This window comes from Lepisosteus oculatus, chromosome 12 (assembly GCF_040954835.1).
Source record: "Lepisosteus oculatus isolate fLepOcu1 chromosome 12, fLepOcu1.hap2, whole genome shotgun sequence".
NCBI lineage: Eukaryota > Metazoa > Chordata > Actinopteri > Semionotiformes > Lepisosteidae > Lepisosteus > Lepisosteus oculatus.
In genome coordinates this window covers 33934109-33961963 of record NC_090707.1, presented here as the reverse complement: position 1 = coordinate 33961963, position 27855 = coordinate 33934109, and the positions used below count along the sequence as shown (strand labels likewise).

Below are 27855 nucleotides of genomic sequence, written 5' to 3'. Positions count from 1 at the left end.
CCTGGCAGCTCTAAGACTTTCTTGCAACAGAGTCCTCCCTAAGAACTTGTTCCGTATACAGGAATGCTACTGGCAGATGAGGGAGAACATCAAGCTGTACAGAACAACTGTTGCATCCTGTTCATCTGATTACACCTGCGATATGGACAGCAGGGAGGGTCAGGCATTATGGGTAATGGAAACCAAGGACAGCAGGGGCACAGCCAGGCGAAGAATATTGTAGTGTCTAAAGTTAACGGCAGCAAGGCTGATATTTCTTTGATTCTCAGTAACAAGCTGTGTCTTCTGTGAGTTCACGATGTAGGGTCAACATGAAACCATGGGCAGCAAATTGCCCTGCAGTGTTATGACAATCAGGCGTTGTACGGTAACCGGGCCTGCTCTTGTGTAGGACGCGCCCAAAACCTCCTGTGGTGATTTCTGTTTCTCAGTGGAGCATCGCTCTGCTCAGTGTCACGGGTGGAGCGCGGTTGGAAATTAATCACGCATCTATTTTGATTTGATAAATTTCTGTTTACACGAGTTCCGTAACTTCGAAATGTTATCTCATATTGCAGTTTGCTTTTCTACAACTGACTTTTTATTTTTAGGTTGAAGAAGATTTAGTTCTCCTTTAATTTAACTTTTGAGTCTCAAGAACGTTTTCTTCTTTTATCGCCGTCATTGCAGCGTTTGCAAATGGCACATTCATTGAATTCATTTGGCGTTTAAACAAAAACCCCAGTTTATATTTACTGTAGGTTTCCTGTTATTGAGAAACCAATGCAGTTTCCACCAGTGTTGGAAAGCAACTTGACCATTTCCCTTTTGAGAGATTTTATGCAGGTCCAGATCTTTTAAAATATTTATGGTACATTATTGGGTTTGCAGAGGAGGCACTGACTCTTTCTCTTTACCACTGGAGGTGTCAATGACGAACTTAATTTACAATGCCCTGGCTTGGACATGTTTATCAGAGAGTCCCATCTTGGCCACATTCTTCAGGAGGTGATTCAGAGGTGCTAAGGATGATATTCAGAAAGAGTTTTAATAATATTGAGTAGATTAGAACAATTAGAATTTTAATAATAATCCATGCTGCTACAGTACAATAGGAACATTGAAAGTAATAATAATAATAATAATAATAATAATAATTGCTTACATTTATATAACGCTTTTCTGGACACTCCACTCAAACCGCTTTACAGGTAACGGGGACTCCCTTCCACCACCACCAATGTGCAGCATCCATCTGGATGATGCGACGGCAGCCATAGTGCGCCAGAACGCTCACCACACATCAGCTATCAGTGGGGAGGAGAGCAGAGTAATTAAGCCAATTTATAGAGGGGGATTGTTAGGAGGCCATGATTGATAAAGGCCGATGGGAAATTTTGGCCAGGATGCCGGGGTTACACCCCTACTCTTTTCGAGAAACGCCCTGGGATTTTTAATGACCACAGAGAGTAAAGTTTTGTAAAGTAAAGTTTTGTTTTTTACCAGATTCTTATAACAATGCAATTTGTTTTTTTCATTTGATGAAGTACCGCAGACAACTTAAAAAGTTCAGCCCTGGGCTGGAGCTAATTTATTATGATGACTTAAGTCATATATACAGAAAGCAATACAGACTGCAGAAAGAGTTTCTGTTGACATTTTCATCAAGCAAGGAAGTTGCACAATCAAAAGCCATTGGAAACTGAATTGGGTGATTCTGTTAGGATCAGGGCCTATCGGTGATCCCAGAGAGCCCAAATCCATTAAGTCTTACAGATCATCTGTTTGAAGACAGCCTCTGTTAATCAATTATTAAACAAATCAATTATTGTAATTCAGAGGTCCGAGACTATGACCTATGATCTATAAGTGCATAGGTAGAGTCTAAAGCATCCATTTTCTACTGCTTTATCCAATATAGGGTCAGGGGGGTGGTGTCTATACCACCAGGCAATTGGGTATAAGGCAGGATACACCCTGGGCATCTTTGGTAGTTGGTGAATACTTTTGCAAGGCACTGTACTTTAAATTCTGTTTATTTTTTCCCATAACTTTCCAGTGTAACTGCTATCCAACCACTTTTTTAATGGATAAAATGTTAAATGTTTTGATGGAATCATAGAGATTTCATATCACTAATAAGTATAGTTTGGATGTAAGGACTGTAAGAAAAAATAGAACAGAACTTCAGTTTCCTGATCTTGTTGTGATTTCTCAGTCTGCGTTCCTGAAGTGGTAAAGACCTCTGGGTCTGAGAAGGTCAGAAACCATACCTTAAAGCTGATCAGATTATGATTTGATTAGGAATCATCATGTCCCCTAATGCTTTTCTTACTCATGTTTTTCTAACATTTTGTGTTGTTAGGAAAAAGGTTTAGATCAGTGCAGGCATTCATTCTAGTAGCCTCCCAGGCAAAATGAGTAAGGAAGCAATTATTCATCATGTTTGACATCTCTATTTCAGCTTGACATTCCCAATGTACATGTAATGCTACAACTTGGGGAAAACAAACATTCAGGATTTCAGTATGGAAGACTGTATTGTAACGGATGGACAGTATTATGCTGTCACAATGCGTAGTTCTGGACCCTATGCAGACGGTATAATCCGGAAGTGACTGGAATAAGACTTAAAGAGAAAAGCAGTAGGAGAAGGACGGGATGGCAGACAGGGGGACGTGACTATGGCGATCTAGTGCTCGAGGAGGCGTGGCGCAGGGGAACAGGTCCAGATCAGTCCAAAAGAGGGTATCCGAGGCGTGGTCCAAGCACCAAAACCGGGAGGTCGTTCCAAGACGGAACGATTACAAAAAAACAGGAACATGGAACAAGGAGATTAAAAGGGGGTGACAAGGCCAGGCGCTCCGAGCCCCAGACTCAGCTAGGTCAGGACGCTGTTAGGAAGCCTATGCCCTCAAGCCGCGGACGTAGGGCGACTTGATGGTAGGCGGGCCTCCGGGCGTCCGTCTTCCAATGCAGAGCGGAAGAGCCCGGCTTAAATAAAGACGGACAAAACAGGGGGCAGGTGCGTGTAATCAACTAAAATACGAAAGGGCCAGAGCGCCCTTAATAGGAGGGACTATGATCGTGACATATGCTCCTATCACATCTCTCCATCTTTATTCTACATAATCTATTTTTCGGGTTTCCCCATTGTGTTCTTTTATAGCAGCATTCTCTTTCTGACGGAGGTCACTTGCAGGTTTTCTCGGGATTCCTCCTCTTTTTGTTTTTAGTTGAAATGGTTTTTGAATGTCTTCCCCAGGCCGACGTGCCTTCTCCTTCAGCTGTGATCCACTCGAAGGAATATATGTTGGGACATGGGGAAAGCTTTTCAGAACACCATGTGTTCAGCCTTCCATTGTGTTTATGGATCAAAGTTTCCGGTTATTCACCCTTATTTGGTAAAGGAAGGATACCTGAGGAAATTACTGATATGGTCTTACCTTTCAGTTTGTTTCCCGTATTATGGCTGTATTTTCCCGTAACGCTTAGAGTTGATTGGTCCAATAGTTTCTGCACTAGATCAGTTTGCATGAAAGACAACATATAGTACTGACCGAGATGGGGACCACCCTAAAAGAGCTTCCAGCAGCTGGTGCTCTAGGTGAACCATGCAATCAACACTCCCCTAAGGTTTACAAACTGGTTGGTAAAACCTTTTTTTTTTTAGAGCTTAAGTTCTGAGGTTTAATCATTCAGTTTGTCCTTCTGTCCAACCATCTGTTGAGCTGTGCAATTTCAGTTGCTAGTTTTTCTTTTTTAGATCCAGTGTTCCAGTGATTTCATGTTCTGTTGATACTGTGGCAAGTTTAACAAGCCTCTCTTGCACCATTGTAAAGACAGATGTATTATTAATTATAGATTTGAATAGCTATGCTCCCCACTAGCTATAGTAATGGGCAAGTTCACAAACTACAGTAATTATTCAGGAATGTAATGTGCCCGGAGTTTTGAAAAAGCCTGAAGCTCATTCCATTAAAACTGCAGCATCAATATCTTTTTGAATTTCCACATTAGTGCTTCCCTTATGTTTTGCTGTTTTCTTTTGCAAGCTGTGGGTAGACAGTAGTATAAAAAGCCAAATGTGGACTCTGGCTGCTGTTGAAATCTTCCATCAAAAGAGTATATGATGGTATAGAGGACTTCAGAAATCCCATGAGAAATTCACTTTGAAACTCTGCTTTGAATGGGTTTGTGTTGTCCTTTATTTTCCCTCAAACCCCCTTCATCACTTGTGAATTTCTCCAGAATGTTTTTTTTTTGTGGTCTGCTTTCTTTAACAGCAGCATGTAGGTTCAAGTGGTTCTCCCAAAGCTGCACAGCAGTTAGATTAATCTTGTAACGGATAATTGATCACAAAACGCGTGAAATCACAAATTGGACTTTGGAAAGGATGTGTACAAGGGCTTCAGCAACAGAACGTGCTGTACTGCCGCAGTAAAGATTGTGTCATCAGAAATTTCAATTTAGAGCATCATTTACAAAACAAGGCATCTCAGAGGCCTACCTTCTAGAGACCCAGAAACCCAGAATGCTAACCCTGTAACCAGAAATCCTTATAATACCTCAGCAGGCCAACAACCGAGACGCCCAGCATCAAAAATGAACAGAATGCAACCCAAAGTTACCAGAGTAATGGGTGTGCCTCTCACACCCCACCCAGTTACTTAAATAGTTCAGTTTCTACCTGTTGTTTTTTTTTCAGTTTTATGACCTCTTAAGTCTCTGCAATATTATCAAATGCATCCTGACAAATGACAAAAAGCAGTTTTTAGCACTTATTCCTTATATGTAGGTCTGTTATACGAAAGAAGTTCCTAACTTTGCAGATGTTGTAACAGAAGAGTTCCAGAGATCACGGTGCCCTGCTCCTATCACAGCCTTTAGATAAGATAAAGTTTCAAGGATAAAATTCCACATGACTAACAAGGAGTTTAATCACAGATGTCCATAATAGGAAAGAAAAAATGAGAAATGCAGTAGTGAATAAGTATTCAATCCCAGGGCTATTGCGGACCTAGATGAATTTGGGTGCACATTGCTAACACTTGAGATGCCTCTGGGTGCAATAACAGTGGTTCGCATGATTTCAGAATAAATGCACAAGTCTCTGTAAGACAGGTAGTGAATTTCAAGCAAATATTCAACTGTGAAGACCAAGGAGCTTTCAAAACACCTCTGCAATTGTCATGACCTCTACAGCTAGATGGCGCTCCTACTTTGTCCTGTTCCTAGTTTCTCTATGCTTTGCTTGTCCTGGTGTGTCTTTGTGTGGGGCTATATATTTCCGGGTCACCCTTTCCTCCTCACTCACCATTGAGGGTTCGGTTGTCCTGGGACCCGCCTAGCACCAGGTCACACCTGAAGAAGGCTCCATGGCCGAAATGTTGTGTTTTCTTTCTTCCCTTTTCAGCATGGAATAAACCTATTACTTGTCTCTGGTAAGGCCTATGCCCTCAGGCATCTATGTAGCCTGGTAGTAGGTGGGCCTTGGGACATTGATGTTCCAATGCTGAGCCCTGAGCACTGGATCTCCTAGGCTTATATACAGAAGTCAAAATACAATACACACCAAGAGCTAATGCAGACATCAGACTTACAGAGATTTCAGGAAAGGTTAGAGCACCCTCTAAAGAAAGGATGTCAACCCTGACAAAGAGTATTAAAACATTTCAAAGACCTTTAATATCTCGATGAGTATGTTGACTCAAATCTTTGTGAAGCACAAGACAACCAGACACTGTCTAGATTAGGCTGAGCAGTGGATAAGGAGGAAACTGGTTAGGGATGCCACTGTGAGGTCAATGGCACTTTTGTTCAGTGACTGAGATGGGAGAAAATGTCCATAAGTCAATAATAAGACTTCTGTAATGGGATTTGTATGAAACTGAGTATCTCAGGTCCCACAGGGGGCTTATAATGTAAATGATACTGCAGACATTTGCCAAAAGGTATTTTGGAGAGACCAGACAAAATATATTTCTTATAGCCTTTGAAGTCTTTATTTACTGTAGCATTTAGATATTTTGAATAAAATGTGTATTAAAATGCATGGTATCATTGGTAGAGTCAAAGTATGAACAAGTAGAGGTTAACGCAATGCTTAAAGTTAAAAAAAAATGATTTAGGTACAATATAAGGAAGACTGAGAAAAGGTGCAGGGATTGAAGTTTGTTTTGGTCTAATTTTCAGCATGGAATTAACTCTGCTTGTACCTTTGCAGACTTAAGCAGCTATTCACTCAAAACTCTCTCTCTATCCTGTGTGTAATGTATACACAATTTTTTAAAGTAAATATTTACTCAAAAAGTGAATGCCCCAGCTTAACGTTCTTAAGGATGAAAAACAAAATCTCAATGAAAACTGCAAAGTAAAATAAAATGCTAAAATGTTAATTGCCTAACTAATTATCCCCTTAGCTATGACATACTATACCTAAAATAGTCCCTAAGTACAAAATTGCTTTGACAAGTCATCCTATTAGATGAATAGTCTTTGTGCACAATAATAATGGTTCACATGATTTCAGAATAAATAACACCTGTCTCTATAGAACCGGTCTTGCCCTTCTCAGGCTGGTCATGAATTGCAAGCACAAATTCAACCATGGAGACCAAGAAGCTTATAAAACATCTCTGGGATAAAGGTGTCGAAAGGCAGAGGTCAGGAAAAGGGCATAAAAAAATCCAAAACGCTGAGCTTTAACCTTTGGGCATAGTGAATTTGCAACTTAATTCGAACTTAATTCTTCCCTGCAATGAAAAAGTTTGGAATGCAATAAGGATTTATCGAGATGTGTAGGCGGCCTGGTTTTTAGACAGAAATATCATAGGTGCTCTTCAAAAGCTAAATGTGCTTACATTCCTAACATGTGTAGGTTATTAAAACTCAGGTTACTACATGTTTTTATATGGCTATTGAATTGGAAATGATGAACAATGCTCCATTCAGATGCCAATATATTAACCAACATACTCAAATGCAACTAAATATGGACAATACGGCAGCATATTATTGTTGTAACATGAATTTACACCCACAGTGCTTCAGCTCAGAGTGGTATGAGCTCCTTTTATGTCTTTGGGAAGATAAACTATGAATGTTAAAATTAACCAGATATATGCTGTATATAAATAAATTAATATTTTTTTTCAAGTGATCTGCTGTTATGGTATTCCATATTCAATGGACCAGACGGATTTTCCTTGGTTTAAAAGTAACAGGAGTTTTTGAGCTCCAGGTTGAAATGTTGGTTTGGAAAGTTTGTTTTTTTCCGTCTGAAAAAGATGAGCTGAAACTTAAGTAGACTGAAATGTTAAACAAGCAATTAGCGCACCACGGCAACCAGAAGCATGTAGAACAGGGCCTACAGTAATACAAGCTCTTTTATTAGAGGGGGCAGCAAACTTTTCCTTGTTTCTTTTTTTCATGGTGTGCTTGGTTCTGAAAGCAAATGTGTGAAGGTCTGTTACCTGTGTTATGTGATTTGCTCCTCAAGGTCGAGCACAAGAAGCTGTATGGGCCGATCTGGCGTTCCCGGTTCGGTCCCTTTGAAGTGGTTAATGTGGCGACTGCAGACCTGATAGCCCAAGTGATCCGACAGGAGGGGAGGTACCCAGTCCGTACCGACATGCCACACTGGAAGGAATACCGTGACCTGAGAGGGCAAGCATACGGCCTGCATGTGGAGTAGGTATTTTTTTTATTTTAATCTACATTCTCATACGTGGCGGCGTAGTTTCATAACAACTGAAAAATGACAGCAAAGTAATGGGACGGTAGAAGTGCTAAAAGGTCACGAAAATGTTCTTTATCCTTAAAAAAGCTGTACGGCTGTGTCAGAATCATTTGCTTTAATGCAGTAAAACTGATGGCCCAGTTGACTTGTTAGCATTTTCCAGCTTCCCCTGAGAATCAAAAGCATTGGTTAACAAAGGTTTATTCCCCAAAATCTTAAGTACAGAAGGAAAGCAAAAGTCTTCCCTTCCTGAGATAAGTTGGGGGGGAGATCTGCTGGCAGTTTGTGGACCAGAACCCGAGGCAGATGTGGCGGGGCATACAGACCTTCACTGACTACAAGAGAAGAAACAAGTGTTGATGATGGGGAATGTGTCCCTGCCCAATATGCTGAACAAATTCTACGTCTGGTTCGAGGCACTCAACATAACCCCAGTCATGAAAGCAGCGCCTCCCCCTGGCAAACAGGTGCTGTCTGTCTCCCTAGCTGACGTAAGGAAGACTCTGGCAAGAGTTAACACAGGCAAAGCCGCAGGTCCAGACGGCATCCCCTGTGCGCTAGTGAGTTAGTGGAGTTCCTCCCCGACATCTTTAACACCTCCCTGGCTCAGGCTGTCTCAAGAATCACCAGTATCCAGCCTCGATGACTATCGCCCGGGTCATTATGAAGTGCTTCGAGAGACTAGTCATGTCACACATCAAGACCTTTATCTCGCCCACACTAGACCTGCACCAGTATGCCTATCGCCACAATAGATTTACCGAAGATGCAATCGCTGCTGCAGTACATCTGGCCCTGACCCACTGGAGGCCAAAGACTGAATGCTGTTCATAGACTTTAGTTCAGCATTCAATCCCCCAACGAATGGTACACAAGCTGTCCTCACTGGGTCTGAAAACTCCACTGTGCAAAGGTCCTAGGCTGTCAGGATCCATGGTAACACCTCCCACACCATCGTTCTGAACAGTGGTCAGCCCACTGCTGTATACCTTGCTGACCCATGACTGTGTTGCCAAATACAGCAGTAATCATATCATCAAGTATGCTGATGACACCACAGTCGTGGGCCTCATCACTAACAGCGATGAATCAGCCCACAAGGATGAAGTGGAGCCTTGTGTAAGGCCAACAATCTGTCTCTCAGTGGTCAATCAAAGATGATGGACCTCAGAAGGACTCCTGCCGGTGGAGTTAGTGCACAGCTTCAAGTTTCTGGGAGTGCACATCACAAAAGATCTCTCTTGGACCCACAATACATCACACTTGGTTAAAAAGGCACAACAGCGTCTCCACTTCTTGAGGAGATTGAAAACCCCCTCCTCATTCTCACAAGCTTCTATAGGTGCGCCATCGCGTATCCTGAGTATCCTGACATGCTGCATCACCATCTGGTATGGGAGCTGCACTGTCTCTGCCTGGGGAGCTCTGCAGCGTGTGGTGAATACAGCCCAGTCCATCACCAGGACTTCACTGCCCCCCATCCAGTGCACTTACAGCAAGCAGTGTGCCAGGAGAGCACCATCATCAAAGACCCCTCTCACCCTTTTCACAGTCTCTTTACACCCCTGCCTTCTGGAAGACGGTATCGCAGCCTGTGAGCCAGCACCACCAGGCTCAGAAATAGCTTTTTTGTCCCCACAGACTGTTAGATTACTGAATTCCAGACAGCACATGGACCACCCACCCACTGCTGTACTATCACTACCATCTCGATGACTGTATGCCCTGAAATGTTTGCCCTGTCGTATTGTGCAGGGCATAGACATAACACCATTGTCTGCACTTGTCTCCTGTTCCCCCCTACACCACCCCTGTATTTCAAAATGCTTATTTGCACATTACTACTGTAAATATCCATTTATCAATGTATTTATCTGCTCATTACACTATTTTATTCTTATTTATTTACCTATACTATAAACCCCCCCCCTCCTGTGTTGTTCTGTGACATTATTCTGATTGTTCTAGTGTATTGTGCACTGTGGCCCAGGAGGAACTAGATTTCGTTCTCTCCTGTATATTGTATAAGTGTAGAAAGACAATAAAGAGGACCTTGAATTGAGGTCACATGTAAGAGAAAATCAACTATTCTGTTTCTTAGGGGAATATTCCCTGTGTGTAGACCTCGCTGCCATCGAACAAGTCCCTTTCTTCCAGCAAATTAGTTACAGATTGTTACAAAATGGGGGAAAAAAAAACATCCGTTCCAAATAGTCACGTTTACTGCTTTCTAACGGTCCTTGCTAATCAAACTATTGATAATTCCTTTTTTCATTAAACCAGCTAAAAGAGTGAGACAAATAGGAGTTTAGACAATAATAATCATACCCCCTGAAATGGTAAATTTGCCAATATACCAGAGCTGTTGGTTTAGTTAGAGGCACTCAAATTTGTTGTTCTATTTTCACAAAAGGCTTGTCAGGTAATAAGTCAGGCACACTGGGTTAAACAAATATTAACATTTAAAAAAAACTTAACGACACCACTAAGCATTAGGTTTCTGACCCAGTATGACTTTGTAAATTCCCCAGGTCCTTTCTTGCTTTGAAGCTGAGAACTGTCAATGCCGATGCTAGCCAAATTTTAATGATTGGCTCCAGATCCTTGAGATCCTGTAGTTCAATAGTCACTTCTGAGAACTACAACAATAGGGTTTTGCTACTGCATCTGCGGAACTGAGAGGGTAAGTCTCCACGACTCACTGTCACTCAGACTTTCTGCCTGACTCACAGTACAGGACCAGAGTGGTACAGAATCCGCAGCGTCTTGAATCCCAAGATGCTGAAGCTGCACGAGGCATCAGCTTATGCTCCGGTGATCAACAAGGTGGTCTCTGACCTTCTACAACGAATCTACAGTCTCCGTCAGCGCAGTCCAGATGGCACTAGGGTCAGCAACCTGACGGACGAGCTTTACAGATTTGGGTTTGAAGGTATGAACGAGCTTCCATTAACGACGTCAAAACTGTTTATTAAGCGGTGCAAATCATTTTTAAATTTCCCCAGTCTTTTTTAGTTAGTCATTTCTCCTTTGATATCTTAACCTAATTTTGATGCTCCAGTTAAAACAGACAATAGTCATTTGTGCAGCTTATGCAAATGTTTTTGGCACAGGGATATCAGCTGTTTTTTGTGCCATAGTCATTGTACTTTTTTTCACGATTACAACACAGAAATTAAATAATTGGACCAACTAAAGACAGACTTGTGGGAATGAAAGTCAAAAGATCCTTCATCTCTCCAAGAACTGAACTCCTTATTACTAGGGTACAAACCATTATCCATCCATCCATTTTCTAACTGCTTTATCTAAATCAGGGTCGTGGGGAAGCTGGAGCCTAACCTGGCTAGTAATGGGCACAAGGCAGGATACACCCTGGACAGGACGCCAGTCCATCTCTGGGCAAACGCACACAGACCCAGACATAGACACATCCACACACCAGGGCCAGTTTTCCCAGAAGCCAATTAACCTACCAGTATGTCTTTTGATCTGGGAGAGGAAACCAGAGCACATAGACAAAACCCATGCAAAACATTATCGTGTGTCACTAGTTTCTGAAGAAGTGGGGCGAGTGCTGCTTGGCAATGCAGGTGGTGGATCTCTTGACGTTCTGGGTTGCAGTCCATGTGTTCCTCGGTGTTAATTAAAGTATTTAAATAACCTGAACCGAAGCTGCGCATGCAATGCATGCAATTTCAAGCTGGTTACAAAGAAAGCTACCAGCAGGATGTGACACCTGATCATAGCCTATTGTTGTAACAGAAAAATAAGTTCTGGATCCCGAGATGAAGTTAAACAGATGAGTTTATTGCATGCAGGGAACAATAAAACCGAAGTATGATTCAAAGTGGCGGTACAAAACTTCCAGTTTATATAGCCCTTTGCTGCCGCTTCTGACGTAGCTCATTATTATGGTAAAGAGGGGGAGGTCATGGTGTTCGGACAGTTTACAGACTTTGGCCAAATGTTCAGTGTTAGTTTCCCTTCCCTAGGGGGTTTCCTAGCTGGCATCTGGAATCCTTATCAGTTATCCCGCTTTTCTGCCATAACTCTAGCCTGTGACTTAGAAGTCCAGTCCTCATCCAGAAAGGAATCAGTTAACCCCTTCTTCACATCTTGTGTCTTTCTTCATTATTAAACACCGGGACAGTTGTTGAAGCCATAGGGGCTGCACATCTGTGGATTTTCATTGATTTGTCCCGTCTCTGCGTTTCAGGCATCTCCTCCATCCTGTTTGAGACACGCCTGGGCTGCTTGGACGAGGAGATTCCCCCCGACACGCAGAGGTTCATTCAGGCTGTGGGGGAGATGCTCCGCCTCTCGGAGCCCGTCCTGTTCTTCCCCAGGTGGACCCGCTCCTTTCTGCCTTTCTGGGAGAAGTTTGTGAGCTCCTGGGACGACCTCTATGATGTTGGTAAGGGTGCTGACAGTGGGGCTGGAGGGCTATCATGGGCTGCTCATTAATCGTTAATCAATCATTTCACTAAATTAATTTCATTAATCTGAAACACCTTTGCATTGTCTATTATTCTGTTATTGTGACAGCACAGTATAGTGCATGAGGAAACTCTCCATGAAACGTTTAACCTGTTTTGTGCCACTGTTTGAGTACCTGGGTACAGTGCTGCTTGATTTTGGTTTTGGTAGATTGAAAATGTAATCATAAGACTATGAGTGGGCATTGGGCCCATCTGGCAATTTTTTTAGCTTTTTTAGCTTATTAATCCATTATTCTTTGGGTCCCAGCAGATATTTCAATAGCCTATTTTACTACAACAAAATCACTTCCCTTTCAATTTTACTTCTTTGGTGATTTTTACCATGAAATGTCCTCTTTAGTTTTGATATACTGTATTTGCAACACATGTGCCAGTGGTTAATAAGAAAAGCATTCCCCCAGAGGTTAAATGTGAAGAGATGGGAGGGACAGAAAAATACCTGAGCTCGAAAGACATTTGCTTTGTCTTGAACTTGGCAGCGCTGTGCTTGAATAATTTACAGCTTTCGATTCCAGCTTGTTAAGTGCTGTTAAATAGGCTAATGATCATAAACATACAATGGTGTGCTTGTTCTTTCAAGTCACTACTCTTAAGATGGTGCCAATGAGAAATACTGGGTGATTTGCTAGACATCTGAAATTAGTTTTTACCTGTAATGTAAAGACAATTTACTTTTCATTGTGAAAAGGTTTGGAGGGACCAATTACCTACATGTATGTACAGGCATGGGTGTACTGTAATTGGCTGGCTTTGTGCACACTTGATGCATGATCAGTGGGAGCCACTGTTAGTCCTCGGTGTGAGGTCTCTAACTCTCACATTCTCCAAAACCTTTTTGTGTGTGGTGTGGTGGGGACCTTTCATTTTTTGGGAATTATGATCTCCAATACCCTTAAATGGAACATTTATTGTGCCACCAGTATCACAAAGAAAATGAGGCAGAGATGGTACTTTTTGCACCAACTGAAAATCTTTGGTGTCTCTGATAGTTTTATAGAGCTAGTATGGAGAGAATTCTGACTGCCTCTATAACTGTTTGGTTTGGCAAAATGTCTGCTCGTTCCAAGGGTGTCACAGATGTCGGAAAGGACGAACCGTGGAATGACAGGAAAGCGAGACGGGGGATAGCCCGGGCTCAGCTCTTCAGGGAATGGCGTATAGAAACCTATGCCCTCAGGTAGCGGACGTGGGGCAACCTGGTGCTAGGCAGGTTTCAGGACATCCGAACATCAATGCTTAGCGAAGGCGAATGAAAGACCCAAAAATATATAGCCCCAGAGAGAGAGAAACACCGGAAGGACACCAAAGCACCGGAAACAAGAGACAGGACAGAGAAGGAGCGCCCTCTGGCTGCAGAGGGCATGACAAAGGGGACACTGTGGTGTGTTCACACTGCAGAGAGGTTCATTGGATGTCATCTTTTCTGATGACCCCTCCCTCACAGGTTACCACCGGTTTCATAAACTTCCCTCGGGAAGAGGCTATCGGTTGTAATGATTGCGCTCGTGTGAGTGCTGTTTTCTAGTTCCCACAACACCACAGCTGGAGGCAAACTTGCCACAACTTCTCCCCTGGAGAGGGACAGTTATCACTGTCGTCCCCCTGGGTTGAGCACCCTCCTCCATGAGACATCTCCCAGCTGAAGGCCAAAGCCTACAGATCTCTGTTTTTCTCTAAAGGAACCTACTTTTTGTTGCTGGAATTATGATTGTCTCCTGAAATGAATGTGCATGAATGTGATGACAGTTCTTTCCTCCAGAACAAAGAGTTGTCATCCAAGCAATGACGTCTCCATCACCTGCTGAAGGCAGCAGGAGGTGAACGAACAGTGACTTGTTCTTACATCTGGCTGTTGTTGTTGCAGCAAAGAGGCTGATTGATAAAAAGGTGAAGGAGATGAGCGAGAAAATTGAAAAAGGTGAAACTGTAGAGGGGATGTACCTCACCTACCTGCTGTCCTCCAAAAAACTGTCGCTGGACGAAATCTATGTCAGCATCACAGAACTACTGCTGGGAGGAGTGGACACGGTGAGTGCTGTCTTGTTTCTAGTGAAACTATATTTTATTCTTGCTCAATGTGATAAAAAAATTAAGAAAAAGGAAATTCCATTCATGCCACACCCAGTGGCTCATCGGGCCAGAACTTATCCTGGCTTCTAGGTGTGAAGCGATCTGAACACTCAGCGTTCCCCTGTCCACTAGAGGGCCTCTCGCCAGCACACACTGGTTCTTGTTTATACAGCTGAGTGGACTGGAGAGATATGGATCAAATAAACTGTAATGGAGGCGTTATGTAGACGACACAATCTGGGTAGAGTGAGGAAAACACGGGGGAAAAAAGAACGCAGGTGTTGGGAATGAAAACGGAGGGCATGTCCATGGTGCGTAGGTGTTCTGGGGGGTGAATCCAAGGCAAACTGTCCAAAAGGGTGTCCAAAGGGAAATCCAAGACGAGGCAAATGTCCAGAGCTGAGCGGTCCATCAGAGACGAAGACAAATGGGATTAAAAACCGGAGCGGGATCGGTTCGGGGGGAACAAGGGGGGAATGGGACCAGACGCTATAGGTCCTGGACTCGCCTGGTACAGGAACCAATGCAGAGCCCGGAACAGAGTGAGCTTCTGGCTTTTAAGGTGGGCTGGATAGGAGGCTGGAACAGAGGGCAGGTGCACAAAATCAACTCAGAAGTGAGTTGGAGCCGGAGCGCCCTTAAGGGGGGGGGACTACAATTGTGACATAAACGCGCTCAGGGGTAGGACAGCAGTCTCTGCAGGGGACGCATTTGTAAAAACCTGGCGGTATGAATCATAGAGTAGGTTAAAGTTCACATATTAAAATAAACTCCTTACCAGTTTATCGTGCAAGAGATTTGTAAAGCAGATCCCTTACAAGTACACGTTTTCTTTCTTTTTTGGCGCAGTAATGTAACAGAATAATGAACAAGGCAGCAACCTGTCCAAAGGCGAGGCAATATTTCTTTACAATTATTTGCAAAACACACAGCACTATTATGTATAGATATTCACAAAGATTATGAGTACCGGGACCCTTTCTTTCATAGAACTGGGAAATGGAACCCTCAACTGAGGCACAAACACTCCAGAGCAAAAAGAGAGGACCTGCTCCTTATAAGATAAGGGGCCCCATGCAGAAATCTACCTAAAATGGATACGAAACAAGCAAGAACCTTTCTTCCTATTCCAGATGGTGAATAGTGAACAAGTGAGATATTTCTTTAACCTGGCAGATACCAGAAATAAGACATAGATCCTTGCACAACTATAAGGCAACATTCTCTTGCCATAAATCCTAAAGTTGATCTCTTCAGTGCTCAGATTATCTGAATGTATTCTGCAGTCTGCTCTTTCAAAAGAGGACAGTTTCTTCAACCTTCTCCTCCTGTCTTTCGTCTGTCTTCCCTACCTCTTCAATCTCGTCTTTCATATGTTTTGGAACCTTTTTTTTTTAACCATCCTAAGAATTTGAAACATTTTGATATTCATGTGGAAGCATTTTAATAAAGACAGCTCAACCTGGTACTTGTAAATTGCATTTAAAATAAAACAAATCTCACAATTTTAAAATGACTTAAGTATTCCTTTACGTGCACCCATGTCCCTCGAGGGTACTGTTGAATTACGTTTTAGGTATTAACGCATTTCAGAAGTGTACTAATCTTTTAATTCTCAGTAACACATGGGTTAGCCTGCAATATTCTGTCTTTTGGGTATCCCTGCAGGTAAAAACCACATAAAGTCGCATCAAATGACATGTCGTTCCAAATCAGTCTTTCACCATTAATAGAAGGGATTGACAGATTTTTGTAACAGTGCCAGAAGCTTAGGTGAAGCTGCCAGGAGTCATGCCTATGATTGCATGTGATTTGCAATTGCATGTGACTTTCAACTGGTCTTTGCAATATTTGTTATTTTTAACAATTTTAAGTTGAGTGTGGGTTGTCTGACAAAACATTATATGAGATTGTATTTTTGGATGTGGCCTTAAATGGGTGATATTGTCTTAAACTAGCGTTTCTCTTTTCCTACAATTCCTCCTATTAATGAAAATGTTTTTTTTTACTTTTAATCTGACATGCAGACATCAAACACCATGTCCTGGACTCTGTACCACCTGGCCAGAGACCAGCGTGTTCAAGATCGTCTGTACCAAGAAATCACCTCTGTTTGCCCCGGACTCCAGGTTCCCACTACAGATGACCTTTCCAAAATGCCATATTTGAAGGCCATCATCAAAGAGATCCTTAGGTAGGCCACGGAGAATAATCACTTTTCTAAAGAGCTCTTAATTGTACACATGAAACATCCAGGGTATATTTATATCACACTATGTTTAGAAGTTGCTATTGTGTAATGGGATTTTCTTATTAGTTGCTGTATTAGCCTCTGTGTTTGTTTTTACAAATATGTGGTTAAACTAGTAACTCAATTAAATGTAATTTACTTTATTCCAGCACACACTGGTCCTCGTTCATACAGCAGAGTGGATTTAGCTGAATTTAGCAGCAACATTTCCTCAGAGTAATATGAAACTCCAAATGATCAAAGAAGGTTAACGGGGTTCATTTGTTACAAGTCACTAACTCACATCTGCTAGTGACCCTTTCATAAACCATACCTCCCATGAGGGAGGGGTGAGTGGCATACAGGAGAAGGTGAAGTAAGGGGGAGAACAGGAATATCTGAACATCACACACTTCTTGTGAGTCTTGTAGAGGCAGTCCACCACTCACTGTTCTGTGTGCAAGCAAAAAGACCCAGGACCATTAGATGCTATGTACTGTAATTAGCAGAGGTAGTCAGATTGTTGAGCAAGAAGATAGTGTATTTTCCAAGTAAATCCAGAACTTTCCCCGAGAAGTACTTAACCTTTGTTGTGGGTTGGACTTGGCTTGGTTCCTCTTTGTTGAATATGTTCTTATGTTTTGTAGTGTTTCCGTTTCTGAGAAAAAGTTGGCATTCACTTTGTTTTGCTCAAGTCACTGGGCATCGTCTCAGCCACTCAGAATTGTGGTTTTGGAATCATCATGATTTGTGAGACAGATCTGCCTTGAAGGCAAATTTTGCTTTTAACTCCTTGGTTTCATATGTACTGTCATAAGATCAACAGCGATAAAGGCACTGTGCTTTTACGGTAGCTTATATTGTTAAGTTTAATAAGTAGTTAATTTGATTTGGCTTAGAGCATTTTTGGATTTTCAAATTACGGATTTATTAATGGACCTGTCAAAGCATAATTCCTACAAATTCACCTCTCCTTTAGAGTTTAAATTGATGTTCTGTAAAATGTTGTGCTTCCCACTCTTTGAAACAGGAGCAATTATAAACCCATTGCTACTGTTAAATTGTATTTGGTTCCAAATTAAAACCAATCAAACTGGGAATTTTCCAATTTCCAGCTACGGAAAGACTCAAACAGTGAGAAGGCAGCAAGGTAAAAATGAAACCAAATTACATATATATTTTAAGAAAATGTCCCAGTGCAACTAGCCTCAACACGATTTGATGAATTTTCCCTGATCCATTACAGTTGCGTTGGTGATGTTACAGAACCAACTGATAAGTAGGGAGGTTAAGAAATTACCATTCTAATGTAATTTTTGAACAACTATTTTGAACCTGCAGTAGCCCTCTGACCTTAAATAATATATATAGATTAATATAAAATTAATCTCCTCAAGCACATATCAGTTGTTGTGCGAGGTGCCTGGAATTTCAATAATATGAGCTGCAACAGACTGAAAAAGTTTGTAGGTTTGGGTAATGTTTGATGTTTGTAACTTTTACAAAAGTCCCTTACGAAGGCTATTCGCTTCAGCGAGTATTTTTGAAAACTTAAACTTGTGGCACAGCCAGCAGGTGTACCGGGTTCCTCACCTTGGCTTGAGACTTCTGTATAAGAGTCCATTCCAATGAACAAGGCTGGAATCTTGTCACCACCGTTTTTTCAAAGTTAGAGTCTCATTTGTAAGTTGCCATGGCCACCCAGCTTTCCTTTCAAGACCGCCTGAATGCCGCGTACAAAGTCTTCCCATTGCTGTTCATAAATCAGCACGGTCGTGATGTGGGAACTGTCAATAGAGGTGGAAGTCTGTTGCAGTCCACTAGTGTGCCATGTGAGAACATGTATTGTTGACAGGGGAGTAATGGGGAACAGTAAATACTGGGCCTGCAGGATAATCCAGGGTGTTTTTTTTCGAAAAGAGTAGGGGTGTAACCCCGGCGTCTTGGCAAAATTTCCCTCTGCTGTTTACCAGTCATGGCCTCCTAATAATCCCCAACTATGAATTGGTTTCATCATTCTGTTCTCCCCACTGATAGCTGATGTGTGGTGAGCGTTCTGGCCCACTATGGCTGCCGTCGCATCATCCAGGTGGGGGCTGCACATTGGTGGTGGTGGAGGGGAGTCCCCATTACCTGTAAAGCACTTTGAGTGGAGTGTCCAGAAAAGCGCTATAGAAGTGTAAGCAATTATTATAATGTGAAGCTTGTATTTTCCTTGAAGAGTATCAGCTTTGGAATGGGATGCACTCTTGTGGTTCCACACTACAAGCCGGAAAGGATACATTTCTAAGGCTCTTCTAACTTTGTGTGTCATTGGTTCACTGTCAACATGTGTTTTCCACAAGCCAGAGTGGTCAGATTCGAATTCCTTACACCCAAAGTATTGCTAAAAATATGTGACCGACTGGATAGCTGCGCAAAGCTCCCTGTCGTTAGTAGATTTGTATTCAGTATTTCAAAAACGTGAGTCGCATTTGCCAGAACAACGTTCTCTTGACTCCTGATTCTTTCAGACCTGTGCTAAAACAGCTGGTATAGCAGTGTTTAAGGAATCGCTATAGAGAATAAAAGGTTGGTTTAAATCTGGAAAAGCTATCACAAGAAGCTGGTCAGGAGTAACTTTTAGGTAGTTGAACACATTGAACAGTCAACGTCACAGGAAAACCCTTTTTTGTTAACTGAAAAGGTGTGGCTGCCTTCTTTGTAGTCTTTAAAAACCCTTTGCAATAATACAACATTTACAATCTCATAAAAACCCTTATCTGTGGAGGAGAGGCAGGTTGAAGGGACGGTTTTTCACAAGCATTGTGTTTGGGTCTTGGCTGAAGACCATTTACAGAGACATGTCTCAAGAAGACTTCTCAGCTCTCAATCATGTCAGCATTTCAAAACCTTCAAAACGCATCCTCTAGGTAGCTATCCTTAAATGAAATACTTAAAATAAGGATGTCATTGCGATCTGTTTAGCATTTTCTGCAGTGGAACCCCTGCAAAACCACTTCAACAAAATGTTGGATGTATATAAGAAAGTCCAGCGGGACATAAACTAAATTGATACTGCCCGACTCCTGTTGTATTTGATCGGATGCTTCCTTTCCAAATGCTAGTAGCCAAAAGACAGGTCCATCATGCTGAAGACAGGGGCACTAGCTGACGTGCGGACATTATCTGCAATCTGAGGACGAGGTTGAAATCTGTGGGTGGCGACAGTTTTGATTCCTGTAGACAGGGCAAAAACACTGGTTTCCATCTTTGTTATAGGCGAGAACTACTGGGAAGACTCCAGTCTGTGCCTTGCTGTGCCAGCACTGTGATGTAACTGTGCCTTGCTGTGCCAGCACTGTGATGTAACTGGTGATTTACTTGTTTTTATCTTATTTCTAATCATAGAGAAGAAACAGTAAGATGATTCTCTGATGGAACTGGCTGTTCCTGTCCTGGTGGATTATTTCTGAATATTCATGCTGTGAGTCAGTGCTGAAGAAGTTTAAACGCTAAAACAGAAGCTCAGCTTCATTTCCTCTCTTTCCCAGACAGAGTACATTGGAAACATCATGAGGTGGCATGTCTTTGTTGTACATGTGGGTCTTGTTGCCAGACGGTTGAGCCAACAAATTGTCTCTAAGGCTTCTGCCACTGAAAGAGGAAAGACAGGCCAAAATGAAGTTTTAACACACTCATGCAATTAAGGAGAATGGCTCTATACCAAGACAGGCGCTCCAGCTGCAAATTCTAGCATCAGACCATTTCGAATGGATTGCAAAATAACTGAATTACTGCGAAGGGGAGAAACTTGGAGTACACATGGAGTGATTTGATGTCAGAATTTTATTGTCCCCTTGGCAGCGCGAGTAGTTACAGTATCTTGTCTGCCATGTTAACAAGAATTATGTGAACTTCATTGTCTCTGTAATACGAGACCAAGAGCCTTTGATAAGAGAAGTGGCGTTGTCCAAGCATGAGGACACATTTCATGTCTTTTGCCTCTGGATTGCTCGTCAGTCATGTTAATTTCAGAAGTACCTGTAGTCCTTTCCTTCAGAAGCAGGTGTTAAATCCATCAGTGCTCTGTACTGTACGTGTCCTATGTAAGACTTCGTTTTATCTTTGGTTTTGTAACTGTTTCACACCACATTGTAAATTTTTCCTTTTACTGACTTATAAGGCTCTGAATAATATGGCTTCATCATATGTATCTGAATTCTCCATGATCACATTCCCTCTTGTAGACATTCTGTTGTGGCTGGTCCTTTGCTCTTTGTACCTAGGACTAAATGTCACAGTATTTATGAGTAGCTGTGCCTTTTCTGTTCCTGTTCTAATATTATGGAATGCTCTTCCTCTGATATTTTAAATCTAAACTTCAGACTCACTTTTCTGTTAGAGCCTATGTCTGATTATCTTAAAGTTTCATTTTATTTTACTTTTTTAGTTGATTTTTTTCTCTTCTCTTCATCATCCTCGGGTTTGGAAAGGTACTTTATGTAATAACTTTAGGAATGTGTTTTGGTTTCATTTTACTTTTCCATTGATTTATTTTTCTCTTGAGTCTTTTCTGTAGAAAACAGGATTATGTCAAGCAACCAAATTTTCAAATTTTATTCCTTCTGTGCATTGTCGGAGTTGACGGATTCTGGTGGACTAACAGGGAAATTCCAGCTCTATAGACTTCCCCTAATTCTTGCCAGAAACTAGGTTTCCGGTCTTGCTTTTCCATATGTTTGGAAAGATATCATGAATTGTCAACAAAAAATGATTGGGGAGCTTTTTCCCAATCTCATAGTTTCCTTTATCAATAACAGAAGGACCTTTTTCTATAATTTGGAATAATAGAAATGTATTGTCTTTTTGGCGTCCACAGTTGACTCCGGTATCAAGACTGAATACAATCTGATGACTGATACAGTATGTACGATCTAATGGAGTTTGATAATAGCAGGAGTAAAAAAAGTCTGTAGACAGTAATAGATATTTATTGCTCTCTTGTTGTAAAGGAACTTTCCTGTAATATTTAGATGCTGTTTTGTTTTAGTCTTAGAACCTGATACATCTGTATCAGGTAAATGGATATATTTTTCTTTTCTATTAAGATTCATTGAGTACCCTTAGAATCCCATATTAATGCTTTAATATACTATTCCTTGACAGTAGGACTTGTTTGAGATCTGTCAAAACTGCTGGCGGTTTTATTTAGAGTGTTTTTGTTTTCTTCCCTCTCTGCTTGTATTCCTCAGCTTATGCAATAAATTGCTCCCGGTAGCCTATTTGTATCCTTTCTCTTGCATGACCATCATCAGAAACATTTTTACTTAAGAAAATAACACTCTTCCATTGTGCATTACACTGTTTTGCTCTGGGGCAACCCAGTACATGTCTGTGTGCAATAACAATGATTCTCATGATTTCACAACATCTATCTTTATAGAGTCTCTCGGTAAGGAAGTGATTTTCAATCACTCAACCATGAAGTCCAAATTGTTTTTTTAACAATTAAGGAATCAAGTTGTAGAAAGGCACACATCAAGAGCAGGGCTAGGGTTAGTAACGGTTTACAATAAATATAAAAATATTCAAAGATATACTCTTCGTATATAGAACTGACAGCACATAGACTGCCTAGTTTAGACTATCCCTCCAAATTTAGCAGCTGGGCAAGAAGGAAACAGTATATATGACATTGTGAAGCCAATGGCAACTTTGAAAGTGTCAGAGAGTTCAGTGGCTGAGATGGGAGAAAATAGCCATAGGTCAACAACATCCTGGTAACTTCACAATGGGTTCTTGTATGGGACTGAAAACAAATCTCAAATCCCGCATGGGGATTTGCAATAAAGCATCAAATTGATACTGCAAATGTGCCAAAGGATTTTGTGGTCAACCAGAACTAATCTGGACATTTCTAAATTAAATGCAAAATGTCATATCTGACGCAAACTCAACATACTGTACTATAGTCAGTCAAAACCATCCCTACTGTCAAGCATGGTGGTAGCAGCATTGTTAGACATGTAGTTCGTCCTCCCAGAGGAAGAGTTCTTTTAAGGAAAACGTTCTCTTGACCTCAAATTGGGATGAAAATTCACCAGTTCTTTCCATACTAGCAGCATTTAACTGTTCTCAAATTCCTGTGAAAATGGCGAACAGCTGGAGGGCTGTGAGACTTCTGGTACATGAACTTTCCGGAATGCCTAACACTTTTGATGACGGACCATTAAATGTACTGTAGTGCGAGTTACACTACTGTGATTTTTAAACATTTTTGGTGATGATAGCTAATTTATTTTTCAGGTTGTACCCCGTGGTTCCAGGAAATGGTCGACTAACCGTAGAAAATGAAGTTATCGTGGATGACTACTGGTTCCCAAAGAAGGTAGGGTCCTGGGGCTGTTCTTTGAAATGTTTTGAACTGGCCCAGATAATGCAAAAGTAAGACATTCTCCTTTACCTGAGGAGAAATCAGGGTTAGGATTAGTAATGATTTACTTTGTAATATATAAAGGACAGCTAATTGTGTAAATTTTCCTATTTCTCTTATCCATATTTACATGTACCAGAGCAATGTTAAGATTGGACATTTGAAAGCTTAAACAGTATTACCTTCCCATTGTTTTGAGTGGGAGACACCTTGATATATATTAATTTAGGGTGCGATGGGACACCATCTTGCTGCCTGTAAAATAAACTGTGCTAGCAGGCCTAGGCAAACAGGTATTTTTTAAAATAGAGGAAACTAACTTTTTGCAGAAGATTTGCACTATCCATTGCAGCAGAAGCATGTGAAAAGAAAACAAAATGGACTTGGAAAACTGAATTATTTTGGCATTTTGGAAGCTTCAGATATTTTACATGATGTGATGAAATTGCTGCAGTTGGCTAATGACTTGGAGTTTAACAGCTTCAATGTACTCTTGCCATTATGCCCTAAGCTAACATTGGGAATCCACACAGGGTTTTTTCAGTTCATTTCATGCCTGAACATTGCACCAATGTCTGTAATAGCTTCAGAGTGTCGACACATTTGTTTCTACTTTCTTTTCAATATAAGGCCATAAACAGATAGATCACAGAAAAATGCGTGATGAAGCTTAGCTTACATCAAGACATTATATACAAAATGTTTCTATTCTGAATATGTGTAATCAAGTATTTTCTTAATGTCCATAACAAATTAAATATGCTATTAGCGCCCATGCAGTTAGTACTAAGTTATTGATTCAAGGATATGCCTTGAACAACAATTTCTTTATGGCCTGTTATGACGTGAAAGGTTTTCCTAGGTGTGAATCGGTGCTGACAACCGAGTTACGTATTACGGGTGTTTGGGTGGTCTCTCACGGATTGGCTTGCGGATCCCCTCTGGGCTTCTGTGATGTGCTGGTGGTCCCCTTTCGGAGACGCCTACTCAGTCCAAAACGCCAGTTCGTCACGCAGAGGCAATAGTCTCTTCAGTTCCTCTTTGTCTCCTGTGGATCAAACCCAACCGAAAGAGCCAGAACAAACGAATTCTTGTTGAAGACTCCATTTCTCTTCATTGTCTAAAACTGTCCATTTATTTCACTGGGACACCCTTACACACTTTACTGGGCTCATCCATTCGCACTGTATATGGCCAGGCTTTGCGTTTAATGGGAAGAAATATGACCCATGTGTCCTTGGACACCTACTGGCGTACGTACGTTACACCTCTTGTGCCCAGCTTCCAACTTTAAGCAACACTATACAACACCGTAAAACAACCCCACAATGACTCCGGAGTATCAAAACTAAATCCAAAAATACATACTTGAGTAAAAATGCTAATATCTACTCGGGATCTGTCTTTCGTGAATCAAATCCAATCCGTAACAAAATTACTGCAATTTTTTCATAATCCTCCTTAAACAATACTGACCTACACTGCTATTAAGACTGCAGGCAGAGACAACTTCTCTTGTGCTATTTATTTACTATGCATGAAATGCTTAAAAGTTGAAAAGAACATCATGTTTAATGTCTGTTATTCACACTCTCTCACACTAGCTCTTTGTCATTCATTGTTATTTTTCACATTCTAAGTGTTTTTAAAACATTTCAGACAAGGCTAATTTTAATTAAACATTAAGTGTAAGTCTATCATTAACTTAATGGGTCATTACTGTAATTATTCGGTTTACACGCGGAAAAGGTGTACACTGCTGTACATTTATGTCATCATGTCCTGGTTCCTTTTATTGTTGAAAGAAATATGTTGCAACTAACATCCTCAAGGGAATTTTCCCATCCTACAAAACCCCATTAATCCCTATTTGTTATTTCTTACTGGGAAATTATTCCCTGCTTAAAGTTCCCGTTTTACAGTCTCCCATTAAAAATGTTAAATGGAGACCCCCTGTATATCACATGTTGACATGCATTAAACTGATTAGTTTGTGTCTAATAAAACGGTATATGCCCACCTTGTATAATACGATCATTTGACAAGCTCATAACATCAGAATATTCAACATGGGTACATTGAACACAGGTGCAGATGGTAAATATTGTTATATAACAGGGAGGTATTCCTGCAATATGAGTACATATTTCTTTTTTTTCTATAATACAAAAGGTCAGATTCTAAAAGGTTAAGTCTTTTTGATATGTCAATTAGTAAAAAATATCTGAAGTAGAAATACTGCTTTCCATTAATCCTATTCACAGTTACTGTACAATACTTTGAGCACAAAATTAAAAAAATAGCCATCACAGTTTTTCAGATTCTACCGCTTCACTTGTTTAAACGCTGTACAAAAGCAGAAAGTTGTTAGCAGTTCTGAAACTTTTCATTCCATTTCAATAAGGCCTTCCTCATTTTAACCGTTTAGAGAGTGCAAAGTAATTATTGATACAGTTTAGCACATGTTTTACCAAGTAGGTTCTGACCCATTTTAAACTGAAACTGCAACATGTAAACTTCCAAAATAAGTTCTCACTACAGCACTAGGCAGAAGGTTCTAGAAAAACAATGAGGGCAGTCATTTGGTTTAAAGCAGGAGTCCCATTTGGAGGCTTTTTCTCTTGTCATTAGAATGATGCCTACCAAATTTGAGGTTAATGTTAGGTCTTGAAGAGGGGTTTACAGTGTGGGATGTCAAGATCAGAGACCATCTACTGTAGCAAGAGTGCCAAGTCAGAACTGGTAATATCTCTTCGTAATGAAGAACAGATAAAATGTTCAGTGCACCTTGTGGACAGGGTGTACATGGAGAACAAGGAGAAATGTTCTGTGGAGAAAATGTAAGTGAATCATTCACACAGTAGGAGGCAGTTTATGATTTATCCAAAACACTGTCTTCGAAAATGGTCTCATCTGAAACATTCAAGTTTGTTAGTAATTAAGGGACCATATTAAGATTGCGTTACAAAGATATTGTAACGCAACGGGGGCTCAGGCGGGCGCCCTTGCCGCATCTGGTCGGCCCAAAGTATAGGTGGCTCGAACCCGGGACTTCCGCGTCTCTCTGCAGCGACCTAGCCCCGTGAGCTAAAGAGAGCTCTCCACAGCCCAGTAGCTGTGGTCCTGCTATCACAGGGAAGGGCGGTGACGTCACCCGCTCTGGTACGCCGGCTCTTACACACACTGCTTGTCGGCCGTAAGCGTTACACTCTCCCCCGCTTAAATCGCCGTCCCCGGCGAAGGGCTATCCCACCCCGCTTCTGACACCAATGTAACGCAACGGGGGCTCAGGCGGGCGCCCTTGCCGCATCTGGTCGGCCCAAAGTATAGGTGGCTCGAACCCGGGACTTCCGCGTCTCTCTGCAGCGACCTAGCCCCGTGAGCTAAAGAGAGATCCCTCCACAGCCCAGTAGCTGTGGTCCTGCTATGACAGGGAAGGGCGGTGACGTCACCCGCTCTGGTACGCCGGCTCTTACACACACTGCTTGTCGGCCGTAAGCGTTACAATATAAAACATAGAAACCAGTTCCCTTGTATTACCCCTTGTATCAAACAGAGCAGACCTCGGTAAACTTCACCTCTTGGGGGATGCCCTCAGGAAAGCCTGGAGGCTCATATTGTGACTAATCGAGCTAAGATCATCCTCATTGAAAATGTCTGTTAGCATTAACAGAAGGATCAAAGTCGATAAATAGTTGATCAGAATCAGATCAGAATTTGCACCAAACATTTCATGAACAAGAAATTTACTCTGGTATATTTGGTGCTGCAGAAACATTTTACATATGTACCATATACAAACAAGACAATAGACATCATTAAGAAAGCACACATACTGTATGACTAAGAATTCTGATTAAATAAAAATGGGCATAGGAAAGAATTAAGTTTAAGAAAATGTAAAAGAGATATTAAGGGCCTTTGAACTGTTTTACGCAATTTCTTGGCCTGCGCCTTTTTACAGCTTTATCCCTGAATTCCCTGAATGAAAGCCCTAGTACTGCACATTGCTGTCCATTGGGATGTTTGGCATGTGTCAGTTGGACTGTATTTCTTGAAGTGTCAATATGTGCTATTTTGTGTATGTGATCGTGACTTTAATCTTTCTCACCCTGCTGTAAACCTGTCACTTGACTGCTGAGAGGTTTCTTCCTTTCTGTCCTTGTGCTGGTGTTAATTTCAGCAGTTGTTTGCCCTTCCTGTGCATTATAATGCACCTGCAGGTGCTTATCTAACTGTATATCTGCCTTTTGGCAACAGACACAGTTTCACCTTTGCCACTATGCTGCCAGCCATGATGAGACGGAATTCCCGGATCCCGAGAGGTTCCTGCCCGAACGCTGGTTGAGGGGAGGAGAGAGGTACCAGCACCACCCTTACAGCTCCATCCCGTTTGGGGTGGGAGTCCGGGCCTGCGTGGGCAAGAGGGTGGCCGAGCTGGAGATGTACTTTGCACTGTCACGGGTAAGTTATTTAACTGTAAGTTATATAACACTTGTTGGTCTAAAGACACATACCAGATAAGTCAAGGTTAAAAGAGTTCATTGCAAGGAAACGAACTTGCAGAAGAGAGCAGTAAAAAAAAAAAAAGCTTTAAAGGATATATTGCTTTTGCAAAAGCCTTCTGTTGCAGAATTGCGGATTGGTGTTTGTCTGTTACATTGATTCATTAGACCATAATTACAGAATGAGTGGGTTAATTACAAATGCCGTTGCCAAAATAGTTTTGTCATAGTTTAGTACTATTAATTTGATAGTAATAAAGAGCTTGCACAGAACATTTAATTAGTTTGACACTTCTATATATTGAATTTGAAAAGAACACAGTCTCCTCTAGTTTTTACTGTTCGCCAGGCATGAGAAATCAGAAACAGACCCTCGACGTTCATTAGTGTTGTTTAAGCTTGAACAAGAGATT

The 27855-nt window shown here is 41.4% G+C and overlaps 1 protein-coding gene across 1 annotated transcript in view; it reads left to right on the top strand.

The window, feature by feature from the left end:
• Positions 1-27855, top strand: part of cyp27a2 (cytochrome P450 family 27 subfamily A member 2) — a 32834-nt gene that overhangs the window by 2021 nt on the left and 2958 nt on the right. The window contains exons 2-8 of the mRNA XM_015359333.2: positions 7481-7671; positions 10453-10652; positions 11940-12137; positions 14087-14250; positions 16320-16486; positions 22811-22892; positions 27198-27401. Of these exons, the coding sequence (XP_015214819.2) occupies positions 7481-7671; positions 10453-10652; positions 11940-12137; positions 14087-14250; positions 16320-16486; positions 22811-22892; positions 27198-27401 (1206 nt within the window). The remainder of the gene's footprint in view (positions 1-7480; positions 7672-10452; positions 10653-11939; positions 12138-14086; positions 14251-16319; positions 16487-22810; positions 22893-27197; positions 27402-27855) is intronic.